The sequence below is a fragment of the Lycorma delicatula genome, chromosome 7, assembly GCF_047948215.1.
Source record: "Lycorma delicatula isolate Av1 chromosome 7, ASM4794821v1, whole genome shotgun sequence".
Taxonomy (NCBI): Eukaryota; Metazoa; Arthropoda; class Insecta; order Hemiptera; family Fulgoridae; genus Lycorma; species Lycorma delicatula.
The window spans coordinates 13,186,527-13,209,942 of NC_134461.1; the positions used below are offsets into that span (position 1 = coordinate 13,186,527).

The following is a 23,416-nucleotide window of genomic DNA, read 5'->3' on the forward strand; positions in this document are numbered from 1 at the left end:
AACGATTTCTTAACTGTTAATTATTTTATACTAATATTTTATTATTAATGTATTTACATTAATATCATTTCATGTCTCTGAAAATATTATAATTTTTTTCAAATTTTGTAATTTGTTCCGATCAGAATAAAGTCGCAAGTTAGGTTAAATAATTCGTTATAATATTAAAAAAAAATCAACCTTACCAACAATTTATATTTTATCCCTAGGGCTTTAGGCCATTTGACAATCCTCAAGAGTAATTTTTTTGTACTTTTAAAAAATTAAAAACATAAATAAAATTTATTAACTATTAATAACCTAACAACAGTCTTCCTTGTTGGAGGGAAATAAGTTAGCCATCGTGATAATTATTAATTTAAATAGAAAATCATCTTCAAATCTGATATGCTGCTTTATTAATTTATTATTATTACAATATGTATAAAATTTTTGGATATTGCTTGTTTTATAATAATCTGTGGAAAAATCTAATATTTTAATAAAATTATTTGTAATTATTTTTATAATAATTATCTGTAATTATGTTCATTCTATAAAATGTGATTAGCATGATTGGATTTATCGAAACAATTTTTCTTTATACTATTATTGTTCTTTAGCTCTAAAAGAAAAAGAACGGTTGCTCCTACACATATATTCTGGCCGGCAGTTTTCACGTTTTAAACTATAGCCAACTTGTCTAAGATATTTATTTATTTGGGGTTTATTATTTTAGTAGAATCGCTGTTGTTTATAAAATTTAATTTTTTTGAAATATTTAACTTAAAAAGTAATAGAACTTTAAATACATCATTTTTATTTTTTTTGAAATTGATATTATACCCCTGGGTTAGTCTAGCGGCGAACGCGCGTCTTCACAAATCAGCTGATTTCGAAGCCGCGAGTTTTCCAACATTCAAATCCTAGTAAAGGCAGTTACTTTAACACAGATTTGAATATTAGAAAAACGGTATAAAAAATACCGTTGATACGGTATCCAGATTTACTGTTATCTGGATACCGTTATCAACGCTAACCAGATAACGGTACCGTTATCTGGTTAACGGTACCCTTATCGATACTGTTATCGGTAACGATACCGGTATCTGAATCGGTGTCTGTACCGGTATCGGTACCGTGGATAACGATGTTCTTTGGTGGTTGGGTTTCAATTACCCACACATCTCAGAAATGGTCGACCTAAAACTGTACTAGACTACACTTCATTTACACTCATACGTATCATCCTCTGAAGTAATCCCTGACTGTGATTCCTGTTAGCAAAACTGTATAAAAAGAAATTGAAATCAAGTTATATACAGAGTGTATAACAAAGTTCAACCAGGATTTTTGTAACATATTCCACATGTGAAATTAATGGAAAAAGTTCAAATAAACATACACCCTTAAATGCTTCGTTTGTGAGTAACGGCTAATGACAGATTTCACTCAAGATTTCAGCAACCTCGGTGAAAGAGGTCATTCTGACATTTTTTCGGCATTAATTAGGGGGCAGAATTAGTGATTGCTATGGATTTTTACCTTAAAAATTACACAATACAATACCTACCGAAACTGTATCTACAGTAGTTTTTAAGTAATCTGTGATGAAAATCAATGAATTACAGTAAAAACCCCGTTTTTATGTTTGATGTACAATAACTTTGTTAAATGGGTAATAAACACCTAAAACCTTTAAATAAAACTTGTAGAGAATTTAATTCTGAACAAAATTGTGCAAGATAAATCGAACAAAACAAAAAAAGTTTAGAAAAATTAAAATTTTATTTTAATTTTTTTAAAATTTAAACAGTACAGTAGATTTTACCTACCAGTTTATTAAAATATTAAATAAAACCCAGCAGCTTCAAAACATTTCTTGGCTTACTTCTGTACTGTTCTTGTAGCTCTTTATAGTTCTTCAGGGCTATCCTTAAGTATGTCAGCAGCATCCATAATGCGAACAATTAATTCCTCACGAGAATGTATTTTTGTTTTTTGTACAATATTTTTCACCCATCCCCAGACGCAAAAAGATCTAAAAGGTTTTAGATCAGGTGATCTTGGTGGCCAGGAATATGAACCTCCATGACCGCTCCATTTCTTAGGGAAATGATGGATACATTATGCATTAGGTTTATTTATTTTTGTAACGCAGGTATTTAAATGCCTATTTATATATTTTTGCAGATTTCATCAGATGTGGGATCATCATGATTTATCTGTTAAGTTGTTCCCTATCACAGTTGTAAACTTCATCAAATTATGATTATTTTTGTTACCTTCATCAGTCTGTAAATATCAAAGATCTTAATGATTAACTAAAATGCTGTTTACAAGCGTTTACAATATAAAAACCATTTACAAAATAACTAACTTAAGAAGATGCATTAATTTAAGAATACTGTGTAAATTCGAGTGAGTCATAATACAGTAATATTATTAATATTTGAAAATATTGATTCTTTCGAATACTGTTTTTGATATATTGAAAATTACTTGACCTAACATAATTGTATACAACAACATTAGGAAATTATTTAAACATAAAATTATTGGTAAATAATTATTAAAATTAATACAGAAAGTCAGTGTTTCTAGTAAAAAGAAAAAATATCTTAATTTATATTTTGTTTCATTATTAAATGTATTATAATGTTATAAATCCTTATTTGGAAATATTGTGGAGAAATCTTTCATTAAGATTATAATACTTAGTTTTATATTATATAAAATTAATCTTTCTTTCTCCATTGAAAGTAAAATTGTTAATTATTATTGCAGGAACAATACTTTTTTATATTTATTTGGTTAATTTCTTTCTGATTTTGTTGTGTGTTAAATTTATATTAAGAAATACTTTATTACTGAAAAACTATTATTAACTTATTTATTTTTATTAATTTTTATACTATTTATTTATGTAATTACATTAATTGTTATTTCTTTTACAAAAGAAACTAAAAATATTTAAAGTGTTAATTACAAATATTATGAAGAAAAACTTTCATGTTGCCCAACAAATAATATGTTAAGGTAATGAAACTTAATTTCTTATATAACAAAACAAGGGTTTGTTCTTATTTATATTTATCATCATGAATGTGTAAACTCCTTCTTGACAAGAATATGTTAAAAAAAAGACAGTTTTCTTTAACTGATGTCATTTCAGAATGCAATATAATTGGAAGAACTTATAATTATTTCTGATTGTAACGTTTATTTTTTTGTAAAGGTGAATGTTTTAAAATATTTTTGATGTTCTGACCAAGGTTTTACCATGGTTTCCCTTGGTTGTAAGGCAAATGCCAGAACAGTTCATTTTGCTTCTATGGTTTATGCTTAAATTTTTTTGTGTTCATATTATAATTTAATCAGAATATCAAACAATATTTGTTTAATTAGGAGGTTATTGTTAAATAGGAGGACGTCTTGCGACGTCCTCCTCAAATATGTTGTTTACCTTTTCTTCCTCAAACTTCTCTAAATTCCACAGATTCATCTGACACCTTTTCTTCAGGTTTTTATATCCCAATCTATATTTATTTATCACTAAATTATGGTCCCTATCAATGTCTGGTCCAGGGTAAGTTTTCCAGTTGACGAAATGATTTCTAAAACATTGCTTAACCATGTATAATCTTTCTGATACCTTGCAGTATCACCTGGTTTTTTCCATGTATATATTCTTTTATTTTGATTTTTAAACTGTGTGCAATTACTAAATTATACTTCATGCAAAACTTTGTCCCCTCTTTCATTCCTTTTGCCCAGCCCATATTCACCCATAATATCCTTCCTTGCTTTTTCCAGTGGTTGCATTCCAGTCTCCAAGTATTATTAAATTTTCATCCCCTTTTATGTGCTTAATTGCTTCATCAATTTCTTTGTATAAACTCTCTACATCATCATCATCATGATGAGCACTTGTAGGCATATAGATGTTAACAATCGTTGTCAGCCTAGGTTTTTTATTTTATCCTTATTACAATGATTCTGTCACTATGCATTTTGAAGTACTCTACTCTGTTCCTATCTTATTCTTCATTATGAAACCTACTGCTGCCTGCCCTTTATTTGAAGCTGAGTTAATTATTCTAAAATCATCTGCCCAAAAGCAGTTTTCCTCTTCCCAACGAACCTCACTAATTCCTACTACATCTACATTTAATCTATCCGTTTCCCTCTGTAAATTTCCTGATCTACCTACCCTTTTTTTAGATTTCTAACATTCCATGCTCTGACTCGTAGAATGTTATTTTTTAATTTTCTGGTGACCCCTTCCTTAGTAGTCCCCAACCAGAGATATGAACGGGGGACTAGTTTATCTCTGGAATATTTTACCAAGCAAGGCACTTTCATCTTTGTTATGAAAATGCAGACTTACATTTTTTTGGAAAAGCAGCTGTAGTTTTCTATTGCTTTCAACTGCGGAGTACTCTGAAGATTGAGTGATGACAATATGGCCGTTTATGTCCTCTTTACCTACGCCCTTAACAACTACTGAAAGAGCTGCTGCCCTCTTTCAGGAATCATTCCTTAGTCTGGTTCTCAACAGATGCCTCTACGATATGGTTGCACCTTTGGTCCAGCTATTCTGTATCGCTGAGCACTCAAGCCCCCTCACCACCGGCAAGGTCTCGTGATTTGTAGAGGAATATAAGTTAAAATAACTTTTACTAAAATTGTTACTGATAATTACCAATTTTCTAATCCTTTATCAATAATTACTCTAACAAATATAATGAGTAAACCAGGTTCATATAGATTATACCTGTAGTTCAACCTTTACAGGCCCTAATTTGTTTTATTCTGTAATATTAAACAAAATTGATTGGGGATAATAAATGTATTTAAACCAAATCCAAAAGACAGAAATATCTGCATTTTGTAAGCTATTTTAATTAAAATGAAAATATTTACAAAGATCAATTTAATGCAAGTGAATTTATAATGTACATGTTTATGTCACCAAAAGCATTCTGTATAAATTACGTTTTAAAATATACACAACATTAATACTTATAAAAATCAATGTAATACTACATCATGATTTGTGAAGATTTATATGAATGTATATCGATTTGTGAAGGTCATTATACTAGTTTTATTAAAAGAGGAAAATATATATATTGTGAATGATATGATTCAACAAAAAAAGTTGGCCAAGAAATTTCTCAAATATGGTACTACAGATATTCTAAATAAATAAACAATTAATGAAACCCATCTTACCAGCACGTTGAAATCAATGCATGATCTTTCGGCTTACTTGAAAGCCATCATCAGGAGATAAAATTTTTTTTTTTTTTTTGTCTTCAGTCATTTGACTGGTTTGATGCAGCTCTCCAAGATTCCCTATCTAGTGCTAGTCGTTTCATTTCAGTATACCCTCTACATCCTACATCCCCAACAATTTGTTTTACATGCTCCAAACGTGGCCTGCCTACACAATTTTTTCCTTCTACCTGTCCTTCTAATATTAAAGCGACTATTCCAGGATGCCTTAGTATGTGGCCTATAAGTCTGTCTCTTCTTTTAACTATATTTTTCCAAATGCTTCTTTCTTCATCTATTTGCCGCAATACCTCTTCATTTGTCACTTTATCCACCCATCTGATTTTTAACATTCTCCTATAGCACCACATTTCAAAAGCTTCTAATCTTTTCTTCTCAGATACTCCGATTGTCCAAGTTTCACTTCCATATAAAGCGACACTCCAAACATACACTTTCAAAAATCTTTTCCTGACATTTAAATTAATTTTTGATGTAAACAAATTATATTTCTTACTGAAGGCTAGTTTAGCTTGTGCTATTCGGCATTTTATATCGCTCCTGCTTCGTCCATCTTTAGTAATTTTACTTCCCAAATAACAAAATTCTTCTACCTCCATAATCTTTTCTCCTCCTATTTTCACATTCAGCGGTCCATCTTTGTTATTTCTACTACATTTCATTACTTTTGTTTTCTTCTTGTTTATTTTCATGAGATAGTTCTTGCGTAGGACTTCATCTATGCCGTTCATTGTTTCTTCTAAATCCTTTTTACTCTCGGCTAGAATTACTATATCATCAGCAAATCGTAGCATCTTTATCTTTTCACCTTGTACTGTTACTCCGAATCTAAATTGTTCTTTAACATATTAACTGCTAGTTCCATGTAAAGATTAAAAAGTAACGGAGATAGGGAACATCCTTGTTGGACTCCCTTTCTTATTAGGGCTTCTTTCTTATGTTCTTCAATTGTTATTGTTGCTGTTTGGTTCCTGTACATGTTAGCAATTGTTCTTCTATCTCTGTATTTGAACCCTAATTTTTTTAAAATGCTGAACATTTTATTCCAGTCTACGTTATCGAAAGCCTTTTCTAGGTCTATAAACGCCAAGTATGTTGGTTTGTTTTTCTTTAATCTTCCTTCTACTATTAATCTGAGGCCTAAAATTGCTTCCCTTGTCCCTATACTTTTCCTGAAACCAAATTGGTCTTCTCCTAACACTTCTTCCACTCTCCTCTCAATTCTTCTGTATAAAATTCTAGTTAAGATTTTTTATGCATGACTAGTTAAACTAATTGTTCTGTATTCTTCACATTTATCTGCCCCTGCTTTCTTTGGTATCATAACTATAACACTTTTTTTGAAGTCTGATGGAAATTCCCCATTTTCATAAATATTACACACCAGTTTGTATAATCTATCAATCGCTTCCTCACCTGCACTGCGCAGTAATTCTACAGGTATTCCGTCTATTCTAGGAGCCTTTCTGCCATTTAAATCTTTTAATGCTCTCTTAAATTCAGATCTCAGTATTGTTTCTCCCATTTCATCCTCCTCAACTTCCTCTTCTTCCTCTATAACACCATTTTCTAATTCATTTCCTCCGTATAACTCTTCAATATATTCCACCCATCTATCGACTTTACCTTTCGTATTATATATTGGTGTACCATCTTTGTTTAACACATTATTAGATTTTAATTTATGTACCCCAAAATTTTCCTTAACTTTCCTGTATGCTCCGTCTATTTTACCAATGTTCATTTCTCTTTCCACTTCTGAACACTTTTCTTTAATCCACTCTTCTTTCACCAGTTTGCACTTCCTGTTTATAGCATTTCTTAATTTCCGATAGTTCCTTTTACTTTCTTCATCACTAGCATTCTTATATTTTCTACGTTCATCCATCAGCTGCAATATATCGTCTGAAACCCAAGGTTTTCTACCGGTTCTCTTTATTCCGCCTAAGTTTGCTTCTGCTGATTTAAGAATTTCCTTTTTAACATTCTCCCATTCTTCTTCTACATTTTCTACCTTATCTTTTTTACTCAGACCTCTTGCGATGTCCTCCTCAAAAATCTTCTTTACCTCCTCTTCCTCAAGCTTCTCTAAATTCCACCGATTCATCTGACACCTTTTCTTCAGGTTTTTAAACCCCAATCTACATTTCATTATCACCAAATTATGATCGCTATCAATGTCTGCTCCAGGGTAAGTTTTGCAGTCAACGAGTTGATTTCTAAATCTTTGCTTAACCATGATATAATCTATCTGATACCTTCCAGTATCGCCTGGCTTTTTCCAAGTGTATATTCTTCTATTATGATTTTTAAATTGGGTGTTGGCAATTACTAAATTATACTTTGTGCAAAATTCTATAAGTCGGTCCCCTCTTTCATTCCTTTTGCCCAGCCCGTATTCACCCACTATATTTCCTTCCTTGCCTTTTCCAATGCTTGCATTCCAATCTCCAACTATTATTAAATTTTCATCTCCTTTTACGTGTTTAATTGCTTCATCAATCTCTTCGTATACACACTCTACCTCATCATCATCATGGGCGCTTGTAGGCATATAGACGTTAACAATCGTTGTCGGTTTAGGTTTTGATTTTATCCTTATTACAATGATTCTATCGCTATGCGTTTTGAAATACTCCACTCTCCTCCCTATCTTCTTGTTCATCACGAAACCTACTCCTGCCTGCCCATTATTTGACGCTGAGTTAATTACTCTAAAATCACCTGACCAAAAGTCGCCTTCCTCTTCCCACTGAACCTCACTAATTCCTACTATATCCACATTTGTCCTACCCATTTCCCTTTTTAAATTTTCTAGCCTACCAACCTTTTTCAAGCTTCTAACATTCCACGCTCCGACTCGTAGAATGTTATTTTTTAATTTTCTGGTGACCCCTTCCTTAGTAGTCCCCACCCGGAGATCCGAACGGGGGACTATTTTACCTCCGGAATATTTTACCATTATTGCTATGTGAAAATGCAGAGAGCCACATTTTCTTGGAAAAAAAGCAGCTGTAGTTTTCCATTGCTTTCAGCTGCGCAGTACTCAGAGGACTGAGTGATGTTGATACGGCCGTTTAAGTCGTCCTGACTCACGCCCCTAACAACTACTGAAAGAGCTGCTGCCCTCTTTCAGGAATCATTCCTTAGTCTGGCTCTCAACAGATACCTCTCCGATATGGTTGCACCTTCGGTCCAGCTACTCTGTATCCCTGAGCACTCAAGCCCCCTCACCAACGGCAAGGTCTCATGATTCATAGAGGAGGGAGATAAAATTATTTAATTAAAATTAAAAATTTAAAAGCTCACATGTAAAAGTAATGACTGTATGGTCTTACCAGTATAGCGAAGGAATACTGATGTAGAGAACATGGAATACAGGAATAATCCACCAGAGTACATGTATCTTCTTTAATAAAATAAAATTCAGCTTGTTTGTGTATTATATTGTGTGCCATTTATCAAATTTCATTACTTCTCATCTGTTCTGTTAGTTTTTTAATCGTTTGAAATGAACATTTCTTTATTGAGAAATACTAGTTTGGCAGTTATAATCATTATGTGGGAATGAATATATATTTGGAAGGATTACTAGACATGAATCCCACAAGCAGGAAAAGTCAGGAAATATAAACTTAGGAAAGTGAAATTGCAAAAAATTTTAGAGAATTGCATTTTTGTTACAGAATTAAAATTAATGTTATTAATAAAATATTTTTTAAGTAATGGCAAAATGTATATACTTTCCTGGCATCAGGAAGTGACAACCCTGTCCAGCATATTGCAACTACATCCATCAAGCGGCCATTAACATGTCCTTTTCTTATGTACATTCTGTAATTATTCTATTATATTAAAGGAGGAATATTCCAAATTGTAGTTCATTTTTTCACTGGTGAAATTTTAACAAAAAGGTTATCGTTGAAAAATTTAAAGTTTCTAATGAAACAAGATACGGAATTCTCAGCCTTCACTGAAATTTTTTTTCATTTACCAGTGGCGGTTCAACTTGGCAGACTAAAACTTTGATCAACAGTTATGAGAATAGTGGTTGTGATGCATCTGTATGTTCTTTGCGGATCTTCTGATCAGAATAACAGCATTTCAGCAGCAAATGATATATTTGAATCCTCAATTTCATATATACAAAATGGCAACACAATTATTTATTTTAATTTTAAAGACAATGTTTCTAAGGCAGAGATTATGTGGGTTCTCAATGTTGTACAAAATAAGTTATCCTTAAGTTCATGTGAAGATGTTGGTTCAATTTTTTAAATTGTGTTTCCTGATAATTGTATAGAATCAAAATTCCAGCTTAGAGCTACTAAATGCTCTTATCGCCTTGTACCATATTTTGAAGGCATTCTGGAAATATGCTAGAATAATAATGACAAAATATTTTTCAAGTAAATGTTAATAATGTTTGTTTTCTGAATAAAATAAGGTGTTCTGATCTAGTTTTTTTATCTGTATTACTTTCAGTCACAGTAATTTTAGTTTTTCTTCGAGTTGTGATCATACATAATATTCAATTTTTGTTAAATGAAAATCTCTGTTTTGTTAAAAATTTTATGTAAATCAAGTTATTTAATATTGTTTTTTGTTTATTTTGCAAAATAATGTGAGCTTTTTTTTGTGAAAAGTTTTTAGCAGTCTTAGATCCAAGCCAATTGTTTTTAAATGTCTATTGTAAAAAATCATTAAAAGATGAGTGTAATAATAAATGAATAAAAAAGGCGTGAGTTGGACAGTTATGGGGATGATGGTGGAGGTTGCAAAAAAATAGAAATCTATATTTTGCGGAATAAATGGCAATACATACCATTATGAGAGTCAGGAAAATTTTATTAAATTAGTCAGGAAAAATCAGTATAAATGAATCTTTAAATTCAATGGGAATCCTGCTAAAGTTCAAGATTTATTAAATTATTTGATTGGATTGTTTTAGAATTTTATTGTTACCTCAGTTTTTGATATTTTTAACACTTTACCGACCTAACTTTAAATTATGTACGATGGGTGTGAAATATAATTACAGTTGCTCATAACTCACAAATGAAAATAATAGTCAAATAAAACAAATATGGCAAAAAATTACATTTTATTTATTACTACACTTTTATGTTGATGGTGAACCAGTTTTCTCATTTTGTTACTGAGAAATGCTGGGGGTCTTTCCTTGATCCACGACTCATTGTATCCTTAAGATCATCATATAGGGTGAATAAGTACCCTTAATATCGTTCTTTAATTGCAGAAAGAAGTGAAAATCCTATGGCATCAAATCTGGTGAGTATGGAACATGTGTAATAAGTTCAAATATTAACTTCACAAGAGATGTGACCGTCAACTGATCTTCCCCCAAGTATTCACCTCTCTGTTTACCTGCAGGACCAGACCCCAGTTGAGCGTGAGAACGATCGTCCGCCCTCAGATATTGTCATGAAATTCCTTCCCTGGTCCGGTAACTCTTCTCACGGAACATCTGTTTAGGTGTACCAGCGAGTAGTATTACAAATTAAACGGATCTGCTACATTTACTAAAAGGATTTCTTTCAGTTCCCTTTCTGGATTCCTCCTATTATTATATTTTCTACTATTTTTTCTTAATTGGCAGGATTCCGTTACTCAGATCCGTTATACCGGTCTTCTTACACTATTGTATTAAAACGGACATTTTTTTTTATTAAAGTTATCTGAAAACTCAACTTATAACTTCATTGTTTTACTAAAACGGTTAATGCTTCTTATTGCCAATAATTAAAGGTGTATTTACTGATTTTATGGTTAACATTTGTATATTCTTTAAATGTAATACTTAAAATTTTTTGTTTGTTTTTGTATATGTTTCTTTATTAAATTTAATTTCTTCAGTAATCTGAATGATTAGTTCTATGTAAAAATATTAAAAATAAAACTAATTCCAATAATTCTTAGGCAAGATTACTTTTCTTTATTTTTCATTAAAAAAAGTTTATAATAAAATCGATGGAATGTTGACATTAGAATTTTATATATTTGTTTATTCAGGTATCGATTATAAAAATTTCTGTGTAAATAAAAAAAAATAAATAATACACGAAATGAGAGTAAATAAATTTTTTTACACTAAATAGTTTTTTATGTCTAACTGAAATAATCACGCAAACACACCATGCTGTTAAAAACTCCTAACCGTGTTTGTACGATTAAACTCTTAATTATCTTGGGTAAGAAATTAATTAATAAATTTATTTATTGGGTTAACCAATCAATTATACAAACCTATAAAATACACAACGATTCACTTAGAATTCTCTAAGTTTCCTCAGGTGACAATACATATTCATACAAAATTCTCTTACATACTAAGAAATTAAGTTTGATATGCTGTAAGTGTATCAATAACAGTGGATTTTCTGATTTTAAAGTGTATTTATGGATTACTTTGGATATATTAAGATCTATATTACTTTGGATATATTTGAACTTCGGAGATTACTATGAACTTGGGGAATTCATTAGTTGAATTGTATGAGTTTTGCTTAAGAATGTGATATTACAACATTGTGGTGCTGATGTAAACTTAATCTCTTTTAAATGGACTGGTTTTGATAATTACTTTTTATGAGTAGAGGCCTCTGCAATGTATGAGAGGAACTCTGTGTCCTTTGTAATTTTTTCCAGATTAAGTGTAGGATTTTTAAATGAAAAATTACATTGTCTACATAGATTATTTGAAGATATTTTCCATTTTTTCATCATCTTCATTGCGTAAAATTAGATTATTAGAGATTAATGAGGAGCATTCAGATATCAAATATTTTCAAACAGAAATTTAGGAAACTAATTAGTAAATTTCAGTATAAAAATAATGCATACCTGCTTATTCCAAGGTGTCTTTAGCTCACTCTAAATTGTTTTTCTACATTTATTCGCATTTCTTTTTATCAAAGATCCAGATTACTTTCTTTTAGAAGTGTTGTTTTCACACAGGGAACATTTATAGGCTTATTTAATTAAAATAAAATAACTAAAAATGTCAAATCTGATAAACATAAAAAAACATCATCATAAAAAATGCACTAAATATATATATCTGTTAAATTTTTCATTAAATTTAAAATTTTGCAAGTCAGCTTTAAACAAGGAGTTAGTAGTAAGTTTTTATGATTATTTATTTTTAATTTAGTGTGAGCTTATCAAAAGAAGAAATAAAAAAAAAAATTGAAATAGGAATAGTTTTATTGTTTTTGTGCACAGTACAACTTCTGCATAAAAGTTTTATTTTATCATTTATTTCGAATTATAGCCCTTATTTTTTATTGCTATTTTACCTTTTAGTAATCTCACCACAACTGAGCCAGTTTTTTTTAAAGCTTTCCTTTTTGAATATGTAATATATTATTATACTTTTGAACATAAACATATAATGGTTGTAAACTGCTAAAAATCCAGTACAAAAAAAAATATATATATATTTTTTCTTTTTGTATAAAATGATGCATTATTTACATATATGTGAATTAAAATATTGGTTCACTGATCTCCATGGAGAAGTTGTAGCATCTCAGTCTTTCATTCAGAAGGTCCTAGGTTTGAATCCCCTGGTCAGGCGTGGTATTTTTCATACACTAAAAAATGTCTATTCCATACTCTCACGTACAAAGTTTGAGGTTTAGTGGTGAATTATTTTTTTTTACAATATTTTTAACCACGTAAATTAGATGAAAAAAAGATTAAACAGCAGTTATAGTATTTTAAATTGACTAATATCAGTAGTTTTTTTTTTTAATATTAACCTTTTGAACTATCAGTATGATAATAATATATAATTATAAATGTATAAAATAACAGTAGTTATGTTACAAATATTTGAGTACTAGTTCTAATTTAATTATTGTAATTCAGGTTTGCTTTATTACTAGTTATTATTTGATTATATTTTACTTAATATTCGTTTTAATTTTCTGAATTAAATATTATCTAATTTAATAAAGTGGGTGATTTTTATTTAAAAAAATGCTAAACAATATGACAAATAAAATAAATTTTAAACAATTACGATTACATTCTGTTTTATATAATAAAAATGTAATTAATAGGAGTGTATTATTTAAAAGTCTTGGCATTAATAGAACATTTTCTAATTGTATGAAATTTTATAGTAGATCGAAACTTGATGAATTGATACCAAAATCTGAAGGATTTCCATCTAGACATATTGGACCAAGAGAACAAGATCAGACTTCTATGCTTGATTCATTAGGTTTTAGAGTAAGTTGATTATTTTCTTGTATTGTTATATTGTATATATTGTATTGTATTGTATATATTGTTATATTGTATATTACATAAAAATTTAATCTTCTTATATGTAACTCATAATTTAAATTTTCTTATATGCAACTCATAATTTAAATCTTATTTTATCTAACAGAAGAAAACAGTTTTCAAATTTCTCCTCATACGTAACATTCACTGTAGTTTCTAATTTTTCTTTTTATAATTTCTCTATTGTTAGTATTAATGTCATAATATAGTATACAATAAATATATTTAAGAATTTCTTTCTAATAACAGTATTTGTATTTTGATGCTGGAAAATTTCTTCTTTTGTGTTTAAGCTCTCCTAATATATTCCAGGCTGCTTTTGATATTTTATTTGTTATCCAACCTTACATCTGAAAAAAATATTGTGTTCCCCTATCTTAATATTTGATTTCTCATTGTTTTAGTTACTTTTAATGATAGTTTAATAAAACTTATTTTTCATTTGACTTTCTCTAATGATTTCGAGTCATTCATTTCTTTTAACTCATTCTAAACTTCAGATAAAGTGACTTAGTACAGTGAATTTTTAGTCTCTGTCTATTGATAAGAGTTAAGGGTCTGTCTCCAAGAAAAATTCTTTTAATGGTTCTTCCATATAAAAATTAAAAAGTAAATAAAATAGGGTTCATTTATGACTCATTCCTTACTTTACCTTTTCTACTTTTATTATAATTATTGGATTCTTATACAACTTATATAACTGTTTATATTTCATATTTTAATCCCATCATTCTTGAACATTTTATTTCATTTTAAATAATTTTTTTTAAGATTATAAATGTCACATTCAGATTTATACAAGCTAACCTTCTAAAATTAATCGATAGACTAAATTTGTATTTTGTTCCAGTGCTTTTCCAGAAACCAATTCGGGTTCATCTTTCTTTTGTTCTAATCTTCTATAAATTAAAAAGTTTACTGCAGAGATATTATACTTACATTCAGATTGTTTACCTGTTTCTGCTTACTTTGGTATCTTAAAAAATAGATCATTTGTTAAAATCTGAGAGAACTTTTCAAATCTAATAAATTGCACTTTTTATACTTTTTGCTTACACACTTATTACGTATAAAAACAATTTGTTTGGTTTGTTGGAAAGATTAATATTTTGTTAGAAATTAATAAAAGTTATTTTTAAAATACTGAAAATATTTCTTCCAAAGGTCCTTTCAGAGCAAAATAGTAGCATCATCTTCACTGGAGATACTGCTGATGTTTATAATGTTGCTCATTTAAAAACTCAGGATACTTCTTAAGTTCATAGTTAAGTCTAAAGAAGTATGAGTACCAGTGCACATTCATATTTATCAGATGACTTCGCAGCTTTTATAAGATCTGGTTGATTTTTCCCATAATTATAACATTCAACACAGGTTTTGTTGAAGTAATACAGACAAATTAGTAAGTTTTAAACTGTTTCACTGAAAGGCCGTTGGCTCATTAGTCCACTGAGATGACATCACTGAAAAAATTCTCTCCACGTTTGCATGTGAGCTGGTATTAAAAATAAGTATTGGAACATTTTCAACAAGTGAGAATACTGATGCTTATCCATACTCTCAAAGCACCTAATCTACTTTTCACTTGAGTTTAAATTCTCCCATTTAGGCTCTCCTTCGTCGTGCTGTTTGTCCATTAAAACTGTAACCGTGCTCTTTAGGCAAAGAAACTGATCATAAACCTCACTTTTTGGGAAAGAAATGTTTTTGAGGTAAAATATGTCTGATTTTTTTCTATTTGATCCCAATTAGGGATTGGCTTTAGCATTATCCAGTTAAAGGTGAATAAGTGCTGAAGGGACTCACTCCACTTATCCAATTAACCATAAGCTGTCTGGAAAAATTCCTTACATTCCCCATTAAACATCTTATCACTTTCTTTCTCTTTAACAATTATTTGCTTAATTTTAAACGCAATAAAGAGAGATTCTTTTTGTTCTTTAAGAGCCTTCAAAGTTTTGTCGAGAATTGATTTAACCTCAATAATTGAATATTTGAAGATTCAATTGTTTTTATTTTTTTTATGAAATAAAGACAGCTGCTTGTAGAGAAATCACATATAAGCCTCACTTAGTGTGGTTGAGAAAAAGTCCATGCGTATTTTAGGGGATTTTTCCTGATTGAGGAACTACACCTTCAAAGCTTCCTGTAAACTTAAAATTCATTCAACTGCAGGCGTAAGAGATACCCATCTTGTTCTTGAGTGGTAAAGCAACTGTTTGTAAGTTATATCAACAAACTCACAGAAACTTCAGTTCTGCTTGTGTAGAGAAGTAGTTGAACAGTTTGACAGCTACTGTGTCAAAATCCATTGCAAGGACATCAGCTGCACAAGAAACTGTATTGTGCAATGTGTGTGCAGGGCACCCAATCCCCTCTATGTCTTTCCGCAAATTACCTTGCAGTTTGTGGAAAATGTTGTTTACTCCTTTGTGGTTCGCACCTCCAAAATTAGCCTTTGTGTTATCACCACAAAATGACGAATATTTATCTAAAGGGAGGTTTACTTCAGCTAGGCTTGCTTGTTAAGCAGTAGATGGTTATGGTATCTGAACTGTTATCTTTCAGTGATGAAACCTTTATTATTTTACTGGTAATATAATCATCTTCTTTAAAATATTGAATAACAACAGGAAATATTTTTCTGCTTTATGGTCACTAGCATCAGTTGAAACTTCATAATATGGAATTTCTTCTAATTCTGAAACCCAAGTACTAACTGAATGTGAAGAAAGCATGTAACTGATAAATGAGTAGCTTTAGTGCGTGCTGTTTATTGTTTTACTGCAACCTTAGAGTCGGGATAAATGTTCGGATTTAACTTATTTGAATAATCAACTGATTTAAAAGAGCGATGCTATTTTACAACATGGTACCTGCTGTAAGATCAGCAGTAGCTATGATTATTTCTTCTTTCGAATCCTTTTTCACAAAAAAATTCGCCAATCATCTTAGAAGAATTCACACCGTACATGCTATTTTTATGTTTGTTTTTAAATGGTTTAACAGATCAGCTCTAATGCCGTGACTTACTGAGATGAACTTGTTGCAGAAAGAACAATATGCTTCTTCTTCATTCTTCTCCTTTTTAATAAAAGTTCACCTTAGAATATTGTTCTCTGAAATGACATTTTCATTTTGGCATTGTACATGCAAACGCTACACTAACATGCAGCAACTTAAATATGTGCACAATGAAATAGCCTAAACTCCAAAATAACAGTAATGACACAGACTGTCTGTGAGCAGTGAAGTGACTAACCTTGATTTGGCTTTTGTTTTGGTTTGACATCTGCTGTCTGCAGGCAGGCGCGCAGGTCAGAAGTTGTCAACCCTCAACGCATAAAATTTCCCTAAATTAGAGTGAAATTTGTCTTCCGAAAAATAATGTTTACATTATTTACCAAACCGGGATAATTTAATATCCTGAAAATCCTTCTCGGGACACCAGGACGTTGAGGATAAAACAAGTGACAGTCTCAAAAAATCAGGACGTACAGCAACTCTATTCATGCAGGATGGAGCCAGACCACTCACAGCTAATGTTGGTTTAGACTTTTTGCATGAAACTTTTAACGCAAATGTCATTTCAAACCGATTTCATAATCGTTTTGTGTGCGAATAGCACTGCCCCCAAACAGTCCTGATTTGAATCCGTGTGATTATTTTCTTTGGGGATTAAAGAAGGAAAAAAATTTTCCTAAACATCCTTGTACAGTGATGGAACTGTGGGTCCCGATCATCGAGGCGTGCAATGAGATAACTGAGGATATTTGTCGTCGAGTTACTAACAATGTAGGAGTTCATGTTGATGGATTTGCTAGATGTGATGGTGGTCATATTGAACATATGATAAGCAGAACATAATCTCCAGGTATATACTAAACACATTGTATTTTACTTTTCTGTATCGCGATTCAAATAAATATTTTTTAACAAAACCAAATGTTAGATAATTTCGTGCACCACTCTGTATACATACTCGTATATATTAAAAATAACGGTAAAATATTAAAAAAAAATAGATTAACAAAAATTATTAGGTAATGACTGCAAATAGAGTTTCTCAGTATTAAAGTCATATTCTTAATGTCTGTCTATTTTGTCTGTATAGTAATATATGGATAAAATATGACTGTTTCATTAACTGATAAACATTTTATCCAAATTCATCCTTGCAAAAAGTTGAATTAAATTAACTTAAAATCACATATTTGGTCATTTCTTTTATCTTTTTATTTATGTTAGGGCTTTTATTGTATGTACTACTTTTCAATAGCATACTAATATAATGGTGTTCATTACTTTGCTAATGATGTTTTCTTGATCATGTTGTTGCATTCTCCTGGTGGTTTTCTGTAAATTCCTAACTGAAGTTTCTTTTCAATTTTTTTTTGATGTTCATATGCAAAATTATTTTCTATTTCCTTTGTGTGTACTAAATTTTTATGACAGATATTGAGTCTATATCAGTCTGAATTAATTTAGTTTGTAATTTAAACTTTATGAATAAATTGCACTATGAAATAGAATATATTGATTTGTGGTTTATTATTTTTTAGTCATTGGATGAATTAAGCAGTAAGGCGGTTCCTGATAATATAAATCTGAGAAGACCATTACATTTGGATGAGCCTTTAGGTAATACATTTTTAATGGCTTTATGTATTTTTTAAGAATTTTATTTAAATCCTTTTGACAACACAAATGTTTTCAGCAAAAGTGCTGCTGTCATTGTTGCACTATGATTTCAATTAAAATTATTAGTGGTAATTTTTTTTTTAAAACCACGTAAATAAGATGTCATCACACACACACACACACACACACACACATACACACACATACACATACATGCATACATTCAATCATACATATATATATAATAATGTTATTTTTAAACAAATAACATTAATTTAGTTGACAAACAGATCTGGTTCAAAGATAATTTGGATGACAACTTATTTTCATGTCATATATATATATATATATATATATATATATATATATATAAAAGAGATATTCCAATTAACATTTTATTGTAAAATGTATCTGTTTCATTTTTAGTTAATCATAAAATGATATGAAAATTCTTTATTGGGCTTTATGTTTTAGAGACCTAACAAAATATAATAAGCATTAGTATTGCAATTAGTCAAAATTTTGGGGATCTAACTTCTTTAATTTCTGATTGTTTTGAGTTAAAAAAAAAAAAGGGTAAAATTCTATAGGTGTGTATTTGTTTGGGTGTTGGCATTTATCTACCATAATGTGTCTAACATACATTCATGAAATTTCATATGATAACCTGCATATACGTAATATCGATGATGTTAAATTTTAATGAAAATTGAACAAGGTGGTGGAATTAATTACAGCTAAGAAAGTTTTGTAACCGTACTTTCAATTAAAAAGAATTGTAAAACAAAATATAAAAGCACAAACAAACAAAACCAAATAAAAATTTCACCAACACCGATCAGGACTTTTAATATAAATGTGCAGAGCTGATTTAGTGTAAAAGATTTCAAGCCATCAGTTACTGCTATTACTTTGCTTTGTGATCTTGCTACTACTATAGATATTATTAAAATATTTTAAAGTTATAAAATTGTGAAAATCTTGCAGTTTATTTGAATTTTATCCCATCATATTTTTATTTGTTTTTTGATGAATCAAATATTTTTTATACTTCTGTTGATGCAACACATAATGTCCCTGGAACTCAAAACTTGTTCCACAAGTGCAATGTGTGAATTGAGATATACAGAATGTTGAGGGGATATCTTGAGATATAGCAGGTTGCAGTTCATATCTGAATAATGTCTTAAATTTTGTGACATAAATGAAATGCCTCACTAAAATCCTACATCCTCCCAGGATAAGTAGGGTATCCTGAGAATGTCTTAAAATTCAAGTAAATATAGAAAATCCCTGAAAATTTTTAAATTTATCTTTTTAATTTATCAATAATAAAATGAATATTATTAAATTTAAGTTTACAGAATCCCTTTGATTCTTTGAACTCCCATTCTCACAGAATTTATGTAGCATAATTTAATTATAGGGAACAGAACTGGTTAACGGGCTATCAATGTTATTATATTGTTATATGCGACTAACCTTGAATATGTTGTCATCTAACAAACAGAATAACATAAATTTTACCCTTGATCGTGTAAATTTGAGGTGACCATTACTATTTTCTGCCCAGCACATTAAATCGAAAATTCCTAATCCAAATTGAAAACAGTTTGTTGGTCTTTTCTTATAGTTAAGGACTCTTTGTAATACTTGAATAACTCCCAAATAAAAGTTCATAATGCTTAAACAGTTAGTTTAATTCTTTTCTTTGTAGAGAGGGGCAATTCCTGCAATACCCTGATTGCAGTATCAGGATATTGGAAAGTTTTGTAGATTACTTCTTGATTGACACTTAGTACTGATGAACTAATTCTTGTTTTAAATGTGTGATTTATTTTATCTATTTGTATATCTTATGTATTGTGGCATTTGCAATGTGAAATATATATTACGCGATGAATTGAAATAATTGTTTATAAAGTATTGTAAAAGAATAATTAATAAAGTGCAACTTTCAAATATATAAAATACTTGTTAGAAAACAACTGACCTTGAAATGGTTCTGACCAATCAGCAGAGATGGATTGGATGCATATAGGTGGTTTATATCTTAAAAATTAATTATATTTAATCTGCAAATGAATTAATTCATTTGCAGATTAATTCGATTTAGGGAGGTGCACAAAGAACATTTATTGGGGATGGATATAAAGTGCTTTGTACTTAACTTTATGGGATTAATTTAAAAATTATTATTCATATTTAAATTTACAGGTGAATATGAACTTATAAAAAAAATTAGAAAAATTGCAGAACTTAACCAAGTATGGCGGTCATATATTGGTATGGGATACCATAATTGTTGCGTCCCGCATACTATAATGAGAAATATTTTTGAAAATCCAGGCTGGTAAGTCAATTTATCTCTGTATTAAATGTTCATGGTTTTCTTATTTTTTTAATCAGTACTTGTTATTTTTCTTTTATTACAAACCTATATAATGCAGCATTATAGTAGAAATTTTTTTTCAAAGTATAGAACAAAAATAATTTCTTACAACAAATATGGCCGTAAAATAATTTCCTGAAACATATAAGTCAATGATCCCTAAGATAACACGAAGCATTGTGAATTACTATTAAAATACTTTAAGAAAATGCCACAAATTAAACTTTAAAGATAATAAAAAATAATTTTGACCTTACCTAACAAAAGAATAAACAAAAACATACTTTCAGAATACACCAAGAACAATAGATAATTAACATGCTCATCCACAACATCTTAAGTAATCAGCCTCATAAACTATCTGCTTAAGTATAATCTACTCATGTCCGCTAAAGAGCACATAAGGACTCTTCACTACAGAATGTCTAACACCCAGATTCTCATTCTGTGTAACAGCACACTCATCGATAGTCTTATACAAAATTAATAAAAATACTAAAAAAGGTAAGTGAAACAAAAAATACATCATATTAATATATATAAAACATAAAGAATCGGAGAAAATAGCTTATAAATTAAAAAAATCTGGATGCAGTGTGGCTTTTCAAACATTGATCAGACAAAATAAACAATTTTATACAGAAAAGAAACAACCTGGAATATTTCACTATTCTGTAGTATGTAAACTGAATTGTTCAAACCACACAATTTTCTACATCAGTCAAACAGGGTACAATTTCATTCTAAGATATAATGAATATTATAAAAGCTTTCCACATCAACGTAGAACCAATATTTGCCAGTAATCTTGTCGACACAATAAGCATGTCGACCGACATTAATAATAAACTTGATATTCTTAATTTTCAGAAAAGAATTGCTTATTAACATACTCAAACGTTATGAAATAGAAGAAAATTGCATTCATAACTGCATTGCTGGGACTTGAAGATTAAAATGTTTTATTTTAAATAATGAAAAAGACAAACAAATGTTTTAAGACTGAGAGGTGTTGCTATCATCAACCATATCACATATAAAAATGTAATAATTTTAAGAAGTGAAATAAACAAAGGTCAGGGATAGGGGTAATTACTTTTATACCGAGATTTTGAATACTAGATTTTGGATATCGGTACTCTTTGGGAGTTAGGTTTCATCTCAGAAATGGTGATCTGAGATTGTACAAGACTACATTTCATTTACATTCATGCATATCATCCTCATTCATCTTCTGAAGTAATACCTTGTGGTGATTCCGGAGACTAAACAGAAAAGAAAAAAGGGATAAGGGCGGGCAATAATGATCAGATGAGGAAGCGGTTATAATGTTACCAGTTGTAAATAATTACAACCATTGAACTCAGTAAGTCAGGTAAACAAAAAAAGAAGAGACTTAAGAAGCAAGAAATTCATCTCCTGAAACCAGAGTTAATGGAAAAAGATGAAGAAGAAACATTGATAAAATCCAGTTTCTCTTCTTCATCTCAGTCTGTATACAAGAAAGGTGACTGCCTCAGCATTTCTTTGCAACTCACTTAAAGAGAGTGTGTTATCCCCTTCATAAACTAAGACCCCCGTCAGGTGCATCCCTGCTAGACCAAAAGATACTGCCAAGGCCTTCAGAGAACAGAGGAAGAAAGGATGCAAAAATTTAGCAATTCTCCCAAGGATAACCGTAGTAAAAATTTTCAAACTTACATAATCTAATAAGATCAGAACGCAATACAAAATTCCATCCAGTTTAAAAACAAATAATTTTATACCTGTAATAATTTTAATACCTGTTATTAAAATTAACTACATGCCAACTAATTAGAAAGAAACAGCAGCAAGGGATAGAAGTCCAGGGCCTGCAACAAATATGAGGGTAAAACATCTTCCGACATACTTGTGCTCCATTCCATATTACCTTACAAAAACAGAAAACCAAGGGGTTAGTATTGCTGTTATATTAGTGATTCAGATGTAGTTGCTTTTACTGTAGTGGTTTCTTTTAACTATGAAAAAGTTAAAAGACATGATTATTGTTGAACAGGATAGTTGTAGGAGAAGTAAGAGTAGAGAGTTTTGAAATTCATGATCTGAAGTAGTTTAACCAAATATATTTTACTAGATAGATCTAGGAAGAGGTTTCTCCAACATCTTCACCCTTGACTGGAAAAATGCTATTTTCAGCATAAATTTTTTGATATAGATGTTACTAATCAATATTCCTACATTGTATTCATTTTTTTTTTTTTGTAAAGATAAAGAAGAAAAAAATGTACGCGAATTCTGTATGTTTTTGAAATGTATGAAATTAAATTATTATATGAAAATCTTTTTATTTATCCCCGTGACTAATTTATTCAAGTCTTATTATTTACTCTGATAAGAGTTTTAAATTTGACTGACTTAAATCCTGTCAGTTTTATAATAGAATTATTTCAAAAAACAATGTAGTACACTTTATTTAAAAATTTAAGACTTGCTGCCTCTTAAAACAGGTAAAAAATAAAGATATTATGTTTATTAGCTAAATTTAAAAAACCTTAGTAATCCTTTTTTTCCTGTTTAGCCTCCGGTAACTACCGTTTAGATAATTCTTCAGAGGATGAATGAGGATGATATGTATGAGTGTAAATGAAGTGTAGTCTTGTACATTCTCAGTTCGACCATTCCTGAGATGTGTGGTAAATTTAAAAAACCTAGATTGATCAAACTTCTCACAAAACCAGTTTTCAGTTGAATCAACAATTATGAAATAGGAATTGCATTGTGTAGTTCAGTAACAAATTAACCACA

General features: G+C 29.9%; 1 protein-coding gene across 5 annotated transcripts in view; it reads left to right on the plus strand.

Moving 5' to 3' along the window:
- The first annotated feature begins 13,174 nt into the window (after positions 1–13,174).
- Positions 13,175–23,416, plus strand: part of LOC142328437 (glycine dehydrogenase (decarboxylating), mitochondrial-like) — a 50,232-nt gene continuing 39,990 nt past the window's right edge. For 3 of the 5 annotated variants that reach the window (XM_075372193.1, XM_075372194.1, XM_075372198.1), the window contains exons 1-3: positions 13,175–13,539; positions 18,159–18,237; positions 20,455–20,590. In XM_075372193.1, the coding sequence (XP_075228308.1) occupies positions 13,285–13,539; positions 18,159–18,237; positions 20,455–20,590 (470 nt within the window). In that variant the 5' untranslated portion in view covers positions 13,175–13,284. The remainder of the gene's footprint in view (positions 13,540–18,158; positions 18,238–20,454; positions 20,591–23,416) is intronic. The other 2 variants (XM_075372196.1, XM_075372197.1) reach the window with 2 other exon arrangements.